Source organism: Homalodisca vitripennis, chromosome 4 (genome assembly GCF_021130785.1).
Source record: "Homalodisca vitripennis isolate AUS2020 chromosome 4, UT_GWSS_2.1, whole genome shotgun sequence".
Classification (NCBI taxonomy): domain Eukaryota; kingdom Metazoa; phylum Arthropoda; class Insecta; order Hemiptera; family Cicadellidae; genus Homalodisca; species Homalodisca vitripennis.
In genome coordinates, this window is record NC_060210.1 from 44,749,892 (window position 1) to 44,766,847 (window position 16,956).

The 16,956-nt window shown below is 39.2% G+C and overlaps 1 protein-coding gene across 1 annotated transcript in view; it reads left to right on the forward strand.

Annotated features, from left to right (window-relative positions):
* Nucleotides 1–519: 519 nt before the first annotated feature.
* LOC124361001 overlaps nt 520–16,956 on the forward strand; it is a 38,788-nt gene continuing 22,351 nt past the window's right edge. Inside the window, exons 1-3 of the mRNA XM_046815038.1 lie at nt 520–532; nt 4,142–4,288; nt 14,918–15,078. Coding sequence (XP_046670994.1) covers nt 520–532; nt 4,142–4,288; nt 14,918–15,078 — 321 coding nt within the window. The remainder of the gene's footprint in view (nt 533–4,141; nt 4,289–14,917; nt 15,079–16,956) is intronic.

Consider the following 16,956-nt stretch of genomic DNA (forward strand, 5'->3'; position numbering starts at 1 on the left):
ACATCAGCCGCATCAGAAAATGGAACTAGTCATTTTTCAGTGAGTAGAATTTGAAAACGAAATCATTTTAAAGGTTATAAAATGAGCTTAGTTCACAAATTATGTGAAGACGATTTTTATCACCATCTGGAGTTTTGTGAACTTATCATAGGCAGCATAAATAAAGATCCCGAATCTTCCAACAAACATAGTATTTACGGATGAAGCAAAATCATGTTGAATGGAATTGTCATTATACACAACTAACTGTATTTGTAGTGATGAAAACCCCATTGGAATGCAGAAACATATACAATTCCCGCAAAAACTACATATTTGGCCGGGAATTTCTGGAGGTCAGGTGATAGGACCATTTTTGTTATTTAAGGAAACTTAAACTCTGATCAATATTTAGCAATGCTTCAAAACCAAATAATTCCTGCCTTGCAGAATATTGCAGGTAATGAAAGAAAGATTTCTAGTTCCAACAAGATGAAGCACCTCCTCACTTTGGTTTAGATATAAAACACCTGTTAAGCCATGTGTTTCAGAGGTAAATGGATCGGTAGAAGAGGCACGGTAGATCTCCGAATTTATTCCCTCTTGATTACTTTTCTGGGGCCATTTGAAAAATAAAGTTTACCTAACCAAACTGTAAGATTTGCTACAGCTGTGACACTGTATTATATATGAAGCAGGGCGTATTCCAGTTGATCTAATAAACAATCGTCAGCATTTTATCAATGGCTGGATATTGCCAAGAAGCCAAGGGAAAAAAATTTGAACACCCCCTATAAAAATCAATGTGGGTGATTTTGTGTTGCTATTGTTACTAACCACTAAAAATTGTTAATGTAAAAATTAAACTAATTTAAACAACTTCCTAAATTTTTTGCTGAATTTACAGTGTAATTTTTCATTCTTTGAACCACCACCATTTTGTAACAAATAAAGCTTTTGAAGTATGGTTTTTTAGCATACTTCTTTGCTTTACTAGCCTTTTAAAATTATGTGTATATCAACTTACGCTTACATTACAAATTTTCTACTGACTCCTTGTTGAATAGAAGATTAGCAGAACACTGAATACATAAATGTTAATATACACCCTGTTTGCATCTTAAAGTAGGTGTTTGTGTATAGTAATCATGCGTGAAGTTTTGTGAAGCTTCATCTGATATGGTTACAATAAAATTAAGCTATTCTAGAACTTGCACAAAAATTCAGTATTTAAACTTTCAAGCACTGCTATTTTGTTTAGGACCAACCTTTCAAGGTCTGAATTAGCAGCTTGATGTTCTAATAATTAAGATCTTTAAAATGGTATTTACATCGAACTATGCTTACATTTAAGATTTTTTCTCCAACTTCTTACAGGTCATCCCCCTGAAATGGTGAAGAGCTAATGATTGCATTAAAAAGTTCAGTTTTATGCCCTATGTCACTGTACAAAGTTTGATGTCTGTATGACAATAGGCAAAATTATTTATTGTCATGAACATTGATAATAGAGGCAGTGTCAAAATACATTTTTTCAGGAAGTATTAGATATTAGACACATTAGTCCATTGGTAGAATTCAGCTAGTGTAGACGGGGTGTTCCTGCAGCCAGCATCGGAGTCTGCTCCCCAAGTGCTTTTTTAGCTCTTCAAGTAAAGAATTCCACATTTTGGCTCCCACGTAACTAGGTTTTTCTCAGTTGCCATAAAATAATGCACAGGCAGACAATATTTTGATGCATATCTGGTGTTGAAGGTTGTGCTAATGAGTTTCAGTTCTTACTGCGTTAGATGATTTTGTGTGCAGATGAGTGACAGCAGCTTGTATGTAAAGATTTACCACTGAGAGGATTCTGAGTTCTTTGAAAGTTTCTCTACAGGACGGATGTAGGTCTACTACGATTCTGATGGCTCACTTTTGGTGTATAAGTACATGCTGTAGGTTTTCCTACAGTAGTACCTCTCCCACACTACTACTCCATATCTAAGGTGAGATTCGTAGAGAGCATAAGTAGGCAGAGTGTGCTATTGCTGTGTCACTTATACTCTTCAATCTCCGGATTCACATATAATCCTATGCTAAGTTTTTTGCAACATAGAGTCTTACCATGGGTGGTCCATGTTTAGGCCAGAAGAAGGGTGGTCCGTAGAATGGTAGGTATTAGTGATAAAGGGCCCGACATGGTTGATTGGCACAGCTCTGCTTAAACTTTGGGTTAAGTACCTGATAGCCAGTTTTCAGTGATGGTTTTGAGAAAGATACCCAGAACAAAAATGGACTAGTTAGTAATATGTACAAGGGGTTCTGCCAGTTCTTCCTTTCAAATGTGTAATGTTTCACCCATAAATGTTGTCGTGTTCCAGATGACTGTTTTTGGTTTAAGTGTCTTGAATGAAATTAAGATTCTCTTGTCTTGTATCTAGGGGCTTAAGTATAAGGTTTGGGGTTTTTGAGTTCTCTGGCATCCCCCACCCCCCCCCCCCCCCACCCCCCCCCCCCCCCACCCCCCCCCCCCCCCACCCCCCCCCCCCCCCACCCCCCCCCCCCCCCACCCCCCCCCCCCCATGCCACAGACTAGAGGTTTCTATCTCAATCCAGTACGTAACAACGGCTTGTCAAAGTTTTATTGAAAAGTTACGCTAAAAAACAATATTTTTCTTAACTCATCTGTTCAGACTTATTCTTAATACTAAGTAATGTTAAATTAAACTTAAAATAACTTACCGTTGAAATCTTACCTCAACCTTTGTTAAGCTCCAAGTAAATGCTCAAAGTGGCCCCCATTTACTTCTTGGCAAAAATAAGTCTTGATTCTTGAATGCCTTACGTTTTCCAACATTTCTGGTGTGATAAGTTGGCAAGCAATTTCAATCCCCATCCTAGTTCTCATGTAGCGCAAAAATCATCATTTGTCATTATATAACTACCCCCCAAAGGATATTGGTTTGCTTAATTCCGTTCAAAAGTTAGAAGGGGGGTGGGACTTTTGGGACACCCGGTATAATTTCCTAGATTACAATCTTTCCTACTCTGTGCTTTTTTATTGCTTGCTGTCTTCCCTTATTGTTCTGCATCTCATTGTCTAATTATTTAAATAATTTTTCTCCTAGTCTTCTATCAGGTACGTATTTATTAATGATACTTTAGAAACCCTGAGAAACTCAAACTCATATTAATATTTAATTATAATTATGGAAAATTCAGTGCTTAGTCTGAAGAAAAATTACATTTGGGAAATTTGGGATTTCATCCTTTACTTTTTGGAATTTCAGACCTTTTAATACCAACACATAGTATTGCTGATTGATCTGTTGATCATTGTAATAGAATTATAGTCAAAAATATTATACAGTATATTATGTGATAATGTTTAATAACTTAGAACATTTGAATAAATGTGTTAAATAATGTATGTCTCTATCTTTTATCTCCTCATAATTCAAATTTTAATTGGTTAATGATATCAAATAAATCTCCTTGTTAATGAATTGTACAGTGCAAGTTTATACATGTCCTTACGTAAGTTTTTTTATTTAGAAAGAAAAGAGAGAATAGTCATTTTCTTAATTTCTTTCCAGCCACAGTTCATATATTTGTCAAAGAAAATTATGGAAAAACAAAAAGAAAGTCGCTACAGTATGAATAAAAACTCGATAGGGCTGATAAAAAGTGATCCTAGTATAGAGTCATTTTACATTTCCACATTTTATGTTCTTGGTGTGTTTTAATTAAGTACACTCTAATATTTAATACATATTGTATAATTGAAAAAAATACAGGATTTAAAATTCAATATGAGCTTTTATGTAATTGTTAAATCTATGTGTTACTGTGAAGTTTTCATTTTTTTTTTCATTTATATTTATTAAATTTTTTTAATTTTTAGAGCATTAAACAAATTTAATATCATTTTTATTATTATTATTTTGTGCTAATCTAGATTGGAACTGGATAGAATGCTCAAACATCGTTCTATGTGCTGTCCATTTTCATATTGTAAAAACTTTGGAAATGTGTTGAAAACAAAATTTGAGTCAAGTGAAAAGCTTATAAATGTTTTAGCATCTCAACTTTGTATTTAAATTGTGAATACACAGGATTAAATAAGTATCAAACCTGTGCCAGGTAAATTAGTGTGATAAATGTTGGTATTTGTGAATAGAGTATTTGACTAATAATGTTTGTGTGGTAATAGGGAAAACAGAGCTTGAGTTGCCAGATACCCGCAAGAGGATGGGAGACAAGGCAGCATTTGTTAATGTTTACCCCTTTATATGGAACCAATTTGCTAAGAGCGGCTATGTAACAGGTACACATGATCTTCTATCTGATCTTAATGATTAATTAAAATTTTACTATTTTAGCAAATTTTCTAGTTTACTATTTATCTTCTATTCTAGTTTACTATTTTCTCATAGTAGTATCTGCTAATCAGGGAAATTATACCTTTCAACCTTAAGTCTGGTACAAGTGTTGTTGGGTGTGGCTTATTAATTTTTACATAATCTGGATAGGATACTATAGTTAGTTATAAATTAGTGTGCTTTTTATTCATTTGCTTGTTACTCACTTCAAGTTGAAAAAGTTGGTGTCTCAATATTTTTAATACACATAAAAAGAGGAAATGGTAGAAAACTAAATAGGTCTTATTTGGTGGGTGCATTATTTTGGCCGCAGCGGTAACAAATACTATCCTATCACTCGAGTATCTTGATATATTTTATTTATTAGGAAGTTTTATAGTTAGAGATGATATATTAATATAATTTTCTAAATTTATATTCATTTAAATTTTATCTGAAAATTTGGCTATTTTGATAGGGCTTTTTGTGGGCTAGTTATCATTTTTACAAGCATGCTTTATACAGTGTATATATATAGGATCTGGCAGTGCTTTGGCCTTTGGGGATTATTCAGTGGCTATATAAAAATTTTCCAAAAACAGTGAGAACAATTATTGCAATAGGCAAATTTTGTATACAAAATATACCTAATACATTTTTGAAATTTATACTAATAATATAAATTGTATATTTTTTTAAATAATTCAAAAGCTAAATAAATTATGCAAAATTAAATCAAAATTGTCAGTAACCAAAAAGTTGCATTAACTTCAGGAATACTTGGGTACATAATATAACATGATCCCAACATCTCAAGAATATCCAGATCAATGAGATGGTGGGAATCTCCTCCAAAATTTACGGATGTGGCCTTCAACTTAGAGCCTGATTACATGGGAATGGTAGTATTATGTAGCAAGCTGATCAAGGAGGGACACATTTTTAAACAAACAGGCGCCATTGTGGATGTGCTGTTGATGATAATTTGTTGGTGTATGTGTGAATGCACTGTTAATCACCATTAATAGCAAAAGACCTCTGAACAGAAATACCAGGTCTCAATTGGAATAGTGAAGGCATCCGGTCTTATTCGTCGTATTTTTGTGAGGGAGACCACGTGAAGGTATCAAGACTGATGACGCCCCCGGTGCCTATCAGCTGAGGAAAACGAAAACTTTAGGTAGACTGGTAATAACGTTGTGGCTATTGGCATTATCATAACTAAACAATGAAGATGAGAAGTTTTACTGCGTCTATAGTTATCGGTCAGAAATGGTCATCCATTGCCCAGGTCATGAAGTGGCTCACATATTCTTGTTCAATGAAGTACACAGATAAATATAAATTTGTATCTCAACATCATTGTAAGTCACCATCATCATGTAAATCAATATCATTTTCTAAAAAAGTGATGTATGCCTGCACAGTCATAAATTTGAAATGAGTAGAGAGTGCTGAAATCTGGAAATTCCACAACAAAAATGCTTAGCCTATACCACGCTCGTTGTGACACCTACCTGACCTAGATAACAGTTGTAAACTTGCTCCAGCCACCGCTAATAGTTGGCAGCTCGCTTCACAAGAATGCCCCAGCCTACACTGCACTCATTATGACATCTACCTGACCTAGATAACAGTTGTAAACTAACCCCAGCCACCGTTAATAGTTGGCAGCTCGCTTCACAAGAATGCCCCAGCTTACACTGCGCTCATTGTGACACCTACCTGACCTATATAACAGTTGTAAACTTGCTCCAGCCACTGCTAATAGCTGGAAGTTCGCTCCATTGGCAGAATTTTGTGGAATACACCTATTATGGCTTAGTGTACCCACATATGTCATACGGCATAACATTGTGGGGGGGGGGGGGTGTGCTAATGTCCATTTCCAGAGGTGTTTCGTCCTTCAGAAGAAAGCAATACAGATCATGTCAAAAATAGGAATCAGCGAATCCTGTAGATTCTTTCACAGAACTTGATTTGTTAATCTTCCCAGCCTACTAAATATACTAGACCGTCTGTACTGATGTTATAAATGTGAGGTGACATGGGGCAGGGACGTTCATGAGTACAATATCAGAGAGCGAGATGCGTTTAGATCTGCACAGCACTGGCTCCGGGATTACAAAGCTCTGCCATCTGAGGTTGGAGCTAAACTGTTCAACAAATTGCCCTTAGACTTGCATGTTGAAAATAGGAAACCACTGTTTAAGAGGTAGCTAAGGCACCAGCTGGAAACTCCCTTCACAAGAATGTCCCAGCCTACACTATGCACATTGTAACACCTACCTGACCTAGATAAGTTATGAACTTGTGCCAGCCACCGCTAATAGCTGGAAACTCGCTTCACAAGAATGTCCCAGCGTACACTATGCTCATTGTGACACCTACCTGACCTAGATAAGTTATAAACTTGCCCCAGCCACCGCTAATAGCTGGAAACTCGCTTCACAAGAATGTCCCAGCCTACACTATGCTCATTGTGACACCTACCTGACCTAGATAAGTTATGAACTTGCCCCAGCCACCACTAATAGCTGGAAACTCGCTTCACAAGAATTTCCCAGCCTACACTATGCTCATTGTGACACCTACCTGACCTAGATAAGTTATGAACTTGTCCCAGCCACCGCTAATAGCTGGAAACTCGCTTCACAAGAATGTCCCAGCCTACACTATGCTCATTGTGACACCTACCTGACCTAGATAAGTTATAAACTTGCCCCAGCCACCGCTAATAGCTGAAAAACTCGCTTCACAAGAATGTCCCAGCCTACACTATGCTCATTGTGACACCTACCTGACCTAGATAAGTTATAAACTTGCCCCAGCCACCGCTAATAGCTGAAAAACTCGCTTCACAAGAAAGTCCCAGCCTACACTATGCTCATTGTGACACCTACCTGACCAAGATAAGTTATAAACTTGCCCCAGCCACCGCTAATAGCTGGAAACTCGCTTCACAAGAATGTCTCAGCCGACACTATGACACCTACCTGACCTAGATAAGTTACAAACTTGCCCCAGCCACCGATGATAGCTGGAAACTCGCTTCACAAAAATGTCCCAGCGTACACTATGCTCATTATGACACCTAACTGACCTAGATAGTTATTAACTTGCCCCAGCCACCGCTGATAGCTGGAAGCGCGCTTCACAAGAATGCCCCATTGCCCAATCCTACACTATGCACATTGTGACACCTCCCTGACCTAGATAAGTTATAAACTTGCCCCAGCCGCCGCTAATAGCTGGAAACTCGCTTCACAAGAATGTCTCATCCTACACTATGCTCATTGTGACACCTACCTGACCTAGATAAGTTATAAACTTGCCCCAGCCGCCGCTAATAGCTGGAAACTCGCTTCACAAGAATTTCCCAGCCTACACTATGCACATTGTGACACCTACCTGACCTAGATAAGTTATGAACTTTTCCCAGCCACCGCTAATAGCTGGAAACTCGCTTCACAAGAAAGTCCCAGCCTACACTATGCACATTGTGACACCTACCTGACCTAGATAAGTTATGAACTTTTCCCAGCCACCGCTAATAGCTGGAAACTCGCTTCACAAGAATGTCCCAGCCTACACTATGACACCTACCTGACCTAGATAAGTTACAAACTTGCCCCAGCCACCGCTGATAGCTGGAAGCTCGCTTCACAAAAATGTCCCAGCGTACACTATGCACATTATGACACCTACCTGACCTAGATAGTTATTAACTTGCCCCAGCCACCGCTGATAGCTGGAAGCGCGCTTCACAAGAATGCCCCATTGCCCCATCCTACACTATGCACATTGTGACACCTCCCTGACCTAGATAAGTTATAAACTTCCCCAGCCACCGCTAATAGCTGGAAACTCGCTTCACAAGAATGTCTCAGCCTACACTATGCACATTGTGACACCTATCTGACCTAGATAAGTTATAAACTTGCCCCAGCCACCGCTAATAGCTGGAAGCTCGCTTCACAAGAATGTCTCACCCTACACTATGCTCATTGTGACACCTACCTGACCTAGATAAGTTATAAACTTGCCCCAGCCGCTGCTAATAGCTGGAAGATCGCTTCACAAGAATGTCCCAGCCTACACTATGCTCATTGTCACACCTACCTGACCTAGATAAGTTATAAACTTGCCCCAGCCACCTCTGATAGCTGGAAGCTCGCTTCACAAGAATGTCCCAGCCTACACTATTATCATTATGACACCTACCTGACTTAGATAGTTATAAACTTGCCCCAGCCACTGCTGATAGCTGGAAGCTCGCTTCACAAGAATGCCCCATTCTACACTGCGCTTATTGTGACACCTACCTGACCTAGATAACAAAGATATTCTCACCATGGGCTGTAATGTTTTTCGTTCCTGAGGGAAAAGAACAGTTTTTGCCCGTGCTTAGTCCTAAAAGGACATTTGCGCCTCCCTTACTTTAATTTTGTGTCCTCAAAGTCCGAGGCTTTTGCAAAAACCAATCAGATTTGAGGGCTCCGTTCTCTGATATCCTTGGAGCTAAGGAGATATGCTCCCAGAAATTTTTTCTATGTTTCTAAGATGGCAGGACAATCTAACCAGATATGCTCTGCTGATTCCTCCTCTTCTCCACAGAGACTACATTTGTCAGTCTGGCTAAGGTCGACCCTCATAAGATGTTTCCTTCGGGGGCTATGTCCTGTCAACATTCCTAATATTAGTCTTATATCCTCCTTATTCTGATCAAAGAGAGCTGTCCACCCTTTAACTTAAGGAGAGATAAACATTTTGGATAGTCTTAATCCTGAGGCTCTACTCCAATTAATGTTTCTTATCCTCTTTTCCCAATCTTTGACCAGAGCTTTAATGTTGGAGAAGGCTATCCCGCAACCTTGCTCAGGCTCCACCAATATGGACTCCGCTCCCTTTTTGGCGAGGATGTCTGCTTTTTCATTTCCATGAATGCCTACATGACCCGGCACCCAACCGAGTGTTACTCTGTTACTCGTTGCCAAGTCAGCTAGAGCATTCTTACATTCCCAGACTGCTTTCGAGTCAAACGAACAGTCATTGAGTGCCTTTAGTGCAGCCTGACTATCAGAAAGTATTAAGTTTTTAATCCTTTTGTCCTCGTTGTATGAGCCTTCTGGAACATGAGTCTATTACGATGACCTCCGCCTGAAAAACCGTGGCATGTCTTCCCAGGGGAACAGTCATGTCAACTCCTGGTCCGTATATTCCGTATCCTACCCTAGAATCAAGACGTGAATCATCTGTGTAGAACTTCAGGACTCCTTTTGTAGGGTAGGCCTCCTTTTTAATCCATTTCTCCCTACTTTCGATAGAGACTGTATATGGGTTATCAAAGGGGTATTTCTTAACCATTGCATCTGACACATTGGTTAGCATTTCAGCCTCAGGAAATACCTGCATCATCTTCATGTGGCCTTCTAAGGAGGTAGTATTTATTACCTTTAGTTCCTAGAAGCTTCATTGCACTTAGAGCCGCTGTTCTCATCACCTCCTGCCCTAGAGGAGTGTATCCCAGGACTGCTTCAATTGCTAGTGTTGGGCAGGATCTCATCACTCCCTCCCGTGATGCTTAAGCAAGCTATCCTTTGAAGACTCAGTAGCCTTTTAGCAGTTGTTTTTGTTCTACTTTTGGCCACCACACTAAGGCAGCATATGTGACTATTGGTTTTATTATGGTTTCGTAGATCCAATATATAATTTTGGGTTTCAATCCCCACTTAAATCCAAATAGTTTCTTAAAGGCCCCAAGGGCCATTGTCGCTTTGGATATTCTGTTTTCAATATGTGAGTTCTAAGTGAGCTTCTCATCCAGGATTAAACCCAGGTATTTCACTTCTTTTGATTGGTTTATACTGATTCCCTCCAGGACAGGTTGTGTAAGCTGGAACTTTCTTTTTCTGGTAAAGGTAATCATATTTGTTTTAGATGGGTTGATCCGTAGACCTTCCCCATGACACCAGTTGCTTATGAGGTTTAGTTCTTTTTGAATTAGGGTTCCAGCGTACCTTTGTTTTTTCCTTTGACCATAAGCACTAGGTCGTCTACATAACATAGTAGCCTTGATCCCCTCTTCTCTGCTTTGCTAAGAAGATCATCTACCACCATCGCCCACAGGAGAGGAGACAGAACTCCCCCCTGGGGGCAGCCTTTCTGGGCCGTGAATGCAGCAGATTCGTCCCCGTACTTTGCTTTTACTTGTCTGCTATTTAGTAGGGCAAAGCAGACAAGTGTAGATCCATTTGACTACATCTGTGGGAACTCCTAAACGTTCCATAGCAGTCTCCATGGATTGATATGCTACTCGAAAGCTCCTTCAATGTCCATAAAGACGCTGAAGGAATGTCCTTTTCGTCGAAGGTGTTCTCCAATCGCTTCCACTAAACGGTGGAGAGCAGTGATAGTTGATTTACCTTCTATATAAGCGTGTTGAGTGAGACTAAGTGGGTGGTCTGGTAATATTACGTCCCTTTTGTACAGGGTGGGGCAGGGAAGTATTCCTAACTTTGAAAGTAAATAAAAAAAAAAAAACGAAAAGTGTTAGAACAAAACTTTATTGTGGCATCAAAAGGGTACAGATGGAAGTTAATTCTTACTTTGTTTTAAACAATACATCATTCAAGTGATGTCCCTCATTGTCAACACACTGATCTAGTCTGGTTCTGAAGTTCTGCATAACTCTGCGAAGCATTTGTTGTGGAATGCGGGCAACTTCAACGCGAATTGCATCCTTCAAGTCTTGTAGGGTTCTGGGTCGATATTTAAACACTTCACTCTTGAGGTATCCCCATAAAAAGTAATCACACGGAGTTAAATCCGGCGAGCGCGCAGGCCATGGAATGTCACCATACCGGGAGATTAATCGCCCGGGGAACATTTCCCTCAAAACAGCCATCGAATGTCTAGCAGTATGGGCTGTGGCACCATCCTGCTGAAACCACACTACTCCAAAATTATTCTGTTGCAATTGTGGTGCAAGAAATTGTTGGAGCATGTTTACATACCGCTCGGAATTGATGGTAACACAACGATTGTCCTCCTTGAAGAAATAAGGCCCAATTATGCCTTCACTGCTGATTGCACACCAAACAGTCACTTTTACACTGTGTAGAGGCCTCTCATGAACTACCCTAGGGTTTGCACCACTCCAATAACGCATATTCTGCTTATTAACAACTCCAGAAATGTGGAAATGCGCTTCGTCACTATACAAAACTCGTGCATCATGAGGCAAGTCAGCAATTAAAGTTTCACATGCCTGTACTCGTTGTTGCCAGTCCCGTTGTGTGAGTTCTTGAACGATGACCATCTTGTATGGATGGAAGTGGAGTTCTTCGTGGAGAATACGACGCACAGTGCGATTAGACAATGCAAGGGCGGATGCATGCTTGCAGGCAGAACGCTTAGGAGACTGCAAGATCGATCTTCTGACACGGTCAATGTTTTCTGGAGTTCAGACAGTTCTCCGAGCCCCAACTCTCTTTTTCACTACACTACCACATGCACGGAAGTTTTCCACCCACAACAAAATGGATTTGCGGTCAGGAACAGGGTTGCGAGGGGGAATCCGATAACGAGTTCGCAGCGCACGCTGCACTGCAACAATAGACTTATTCTGAGAAAAATACGTCTCAAGAGCAAAAGCGCGTTGCTCATTCGACCAAGCCATGTCTACAACTGACAGCGCTACTATCGGAAAATTCCATGGCCACAGCGTCATTCGAACCTACCCCCACTCCTCCAACATGTCCCCACTACTCACAATGCCACCTCGAAAGTAGGGATGTTTCCCTGCCCCACCCTGTATTTGTTTATTATTTTTTCCATAATTTTCATCATGAAGGAGGTTAAGCTGATGGGTCTGTACGAGTTGTTTCCACACGAACACCACCAGTGCTGTCCTCCAGTTTTTTTTTATATATCCTAAGGCGTAACTGCTTCTAAACAGAATGATGAGAGTATTTAATAAGATGTCCAGCCCCTCTTGAAGAAGGGCTGGAAAACTCCATCTGCCCCAGGAGATTTAAATGGCTTGAATGATCTTATTGCCCATTTAATTCTTTCAAGTGTGAATAGTCTGTTAGACTGATGTCTGGGTTTTGCAATCTCTCGGCTGGATCTCCCCTCGACTAGAGAATAAATATCCTCATTTCGAGTCAGGTGACCCCCGGAAAATGCGTCTCCAGATTCTAAGGTCTCCTTCCTGTTCACTTTAAGATCACCGTTGGCCTTTACTAAGGTTTCCATTGGGTTAGTGTGATCAGTTTGGAGAGTTTTTTTTAAGCCTGGCAGCCTCTGGTAGGTTGTTAATGTTTGCAAAAGTTTCTCCTGGTTCTTTTGTTCTTCCTAAGTTCTCTCTTATATTCGTTTTGGGCGTGTTGATAAGGGAACCAATCGTCTGTCCTTTTTGCCCATTTCAGTAATTTTTTAGTTTTATTTCTTAAGTGTTTCTAACCTCCCAGACCACCACGGCACATCTTTCTTCAGCCTGCTTTGTCTGCGAGGGCAGTTTTTCTTGTAGGCTTTTGTTATAACATGTTCTACTAATTGTGCTACTAAAGGGTTCTATTTCTTCCAACTCTTCGGCTAGAGCCACTCGGTATCCCCTCTAGTTGGTAGATTTAGGAACCCTGTGGGTCACGTTTTTCCCCTATCTCCTCTATGTCAATTATTATACTAGAAACTACATAATAGGACAGTAGTCTGATAGTGAGGCCTCCTCTGAGACGTGCCACCTTACAATGTTTATGTTTTTGACTCCTGTATATAGAGTTACGTCTAGGACTTCTTGTCTAGTTCTGGTAATAAAAGTGGTGGACCCTCTGCTTTCCAAAACTAAATCATTACAGAACATAAACTGTAGAAGTTCTTCTCCTCTTGCGTTTATGTTTGTGTTTCCCCAGTAGGTATGGTGAGCATTGCTGTCACAGACGAGAATGAGGGCTGAACCTCTATCTCTGCAGCTCTGCAATAGTCTTTCTATTTCTTTTGGTGGGCAGCTTGTTGATGGGTTGGGAAAGTAGGCTGAGGCTATGGTAACCTCTTTCCTCCCTTGCTGTGATGCCACTTTCACATTAGCCGTCACGAGATCTCTTATTATCAGATCTGTAATAGGAAAGGATGTTATATTTTTTTAAATTAGGATATATTTTGTGGGATTTTCAATTGATCGATCATATATGAAATTACCAACTTGAGTCGTCAATCCTCTGATGCAACCTCTGTTGATCCAAGGTTCCTGGATTAACGTGATATCCAGGCGTGTTGAGATATACCTCCTACCTAAGATGTCGGTTACGCCCTTAGCATGGTGAAGGTTAATCTGTATAAGGCGCATACTTATGCTTCTTTTCCACTTTTTGAGTGCTGCTAGAGCTCTCTGGTTTGTTTTTCTTTACTCATAGTGTTCCCACGAATAGCGGAGATCTAAAGGTCACCCCCAAGCATTGTCCTGCTCTACCGGGGGGAGGCTATGTTTAAACTGGAGGTCATCAGGTATCCAGAGTTCGCATATTAATGACCAAGCACACCCCTGATCACGCAGCCTTCGGCATATGCTGTTCCACCTTGGCTTGGATAAAGAAAGAGCCTTGGCTTAGGTTTAGTATAGTAGAGTATAGTTGGAGCCAGATTTTTGGGAATTTTTCCCGATAGGTGAGGGTAGTACGTAATGAAAAATGAGTGTGGTAAGGATAGTCAGAAAGAAGCCCGCCAGATCAGCTCAGCCTTATCGGAATAATCAAAGATGTCAAGAATTGGCTCAGACAGTTCCCAGGTGCGCGCACACAAAAATACAGCACTTAAGAAGAGATAAGATGGCTGTGAATGTGCTTCATGGACGCTCTGGTTTGGCACATGTGTTGGGGTATGAAGACCCTGCCACTTCTGCACCCATGGGCTGTCATAGTCTCTGATAGAGTTTAAGCAGTTTACTTTCAGAGAGCCTTCACATGCTGGGAATCTCATTTGCAGCATTGTATAAAAATTCAAGGAGCTATGTTGAAAAATACTATCATAGGATCAATAATTTTTTAAGCAGATACATTATTATTTTATAAACAAACCCTGTATTATTGATTAGGTACATGCCATCCAGGCCTATAATCAGTTAGGAAAAGTGAGAGAATATTATAATATGACACAGCAATTTAAAATGTTTGTATATACTAGACTTGGTCTCCCAATAGGAGTAAAATTGTTTCAACACAACCCAAGACAAAACGTACATACAGAGCTGAATATATTTTGAATGAAGGCTTATAAGAAAGTGTAAAAAAATATTTTTTGAATTAAATTAAAAAATTGAAATAATAATCACATTGATGAGTTACTCATTTTAACATCTGCCTGTAGAGTTTTGTGACTATGATGCACAAAGACAGTTAATAAACAATACTAGGGGAATCCTATATAGATACCAGTGAGATCATGTTGATTAAAAAAAGTAGTTGATACGGTTTTGTTTATACAGAATAATATTATTTCATCAGAAAAAATATTGAATGTATAGTTCTAAGAATAATAAATAAGATATGAAGATGTGTACTGTGTAAAAATAAAAGTAAAAATGTGTCCTCTTGCAGCATACTTGGAGGACACACCTTCAAATGGGATCTGGACATATCGTTTGAAAGGGTTTGACACCCAACCAACAGATCATTATATGAGGACATTTTTTGTAGAAGCTGAGAGTGATCTAAAGAAGCACAAACCGTATTGCATAGGATCATTACCTAGGCACAAGGTAGTCTTGTTCAGTTTTTATATTTACCTAACGTTGTAGAGAATTATGTAGTTTGTACATAAGAAGTAGACACAAACTATGAGTTAGGTACTTTTGTATTAAAATTGGATAAAAGGTAACAGAGAAAATACATTAGTTTTGTTACTTACCTAATGTTTTTCATATATTTAGATTTAAGTTTAAAGAACAGTGTTTTGAGATCCTGAAATCATAAAGTGAAATAGTTTTTATAATATTCGTATTTCCCCCCAACATACCATAATAATTTATTGAAGTTCTTCGACGATTTCAATAACAATAACAGTTTGCCTCTTTGTTTCAATGACGAAAGTGTATCGTACAACTAAAAAGTTGCTGTAGTCAATATGAGTCTATTCCGGTCATTTAAATTCACTCCTGGTCTAATCTATTTACAGTTCCACAATTGAATTATGCTGTTGCACTAACAAAAAAAATGGTTTCATATGTTGGTTTCGAAATTCAACTTAGATTAATTTTTGGTGCTTAAGTGATTTTGATATTTTCACTGATTAATAAATATGTATAAGGGTATATGCTTCTAGTATAAGGACAAAAGTGTGTTATCCCCATTTGCTTTTCTTCAACTATGCAAATGCCATTCATAATGTCACAGGATCTAACCAGATTCGATTACCTTATGTACAAACATTCACAGCTTTGTACAATAAGTTAGTTTTTATAACAGCTTATAAATAGCATTTTGATGGCATTAGATGGTTTATTGATCATTTGCGCAATCAAAATTTAAAATTAGATAATAACTTCATCTTTGTGATCTGCATTACACTACTGATCAAGCGTTTCAATAATAATATATTTCCTAAAATTTTAATGTAAATACATTTTTCTGCCTCTTTAAACCCTTTTGATCCCAACGTCCGTATATACGGACGTCAAAAGTATCTGCATAAAGTCCCAGCGTCCGATTATACGGACGTCCGCGGTATCTGCATAAAATCCCAGCGTCCGCTTATACGGACGTTTACAGAATATTTGTTATAAAATACAAAACGTAACTAAACTTTCACTTACGATATATCAAAATGATCATAAAGAATCAATCTTTCCAATAAAGTTGTGAACTGAACTTTATACAGTACATTACTAGCACTATACGACGTATAATCAACGTGGCGTTTGCAACTCATTTCTCTGTGCCGGCCAGCTGTGAATGACTACGCAGTTTATTGTCGCAGTTTGTTGTGGAGTGAGTTTGGCGTTGTTGTTCGGACTTATTGCATAATAGTAGTTGGTTATTTTTGCATTATGTTTTTGTAAAATGAAGCGTGCAAGGTCGCACGCCAGTTCGGCGTATTGTAGAAGAGGACAGTTTTTGGTGAGGATTCATCAGAAGCTGATTCAGGTAGTGAGAGCAGTTCATATATTGATGACACAGATGACGACCCTACTTATGAACCGTACTTGATGTAAATACACCATCCACAAGTAGGGCTAATGTAGGACAGCTTTTGTCATCTAGTGATACAGATGATAATGAAAACTCATCTGTAACCAATCCAACAAACAGGCCATCTGGGGTTAGACATGTACCTAGGCCTCCTGTACCTAGACCACCTGTACCTAATAGTGGAAGTGTGATACTGATATTGGGGATGATGAGGAAGACTGGTTGATGTCAATGAAGACAATGATTTGGAATATCCACATAGGTTTTCATTTCAGGAATCGCCAGGTGTAAAACATTGTCCACCTTGCAACTCTCCCTGCTGTAGCTTACTTTAGGCTTTTCTTTACTATAAGTTTGTGGGAAAGACTTGTCAAGTACACAAACATGTATGCTGAGAAGACTATATCGGCTCTAAAAAAACCTACTAAAAGGACCAGATGAAAGCCAAT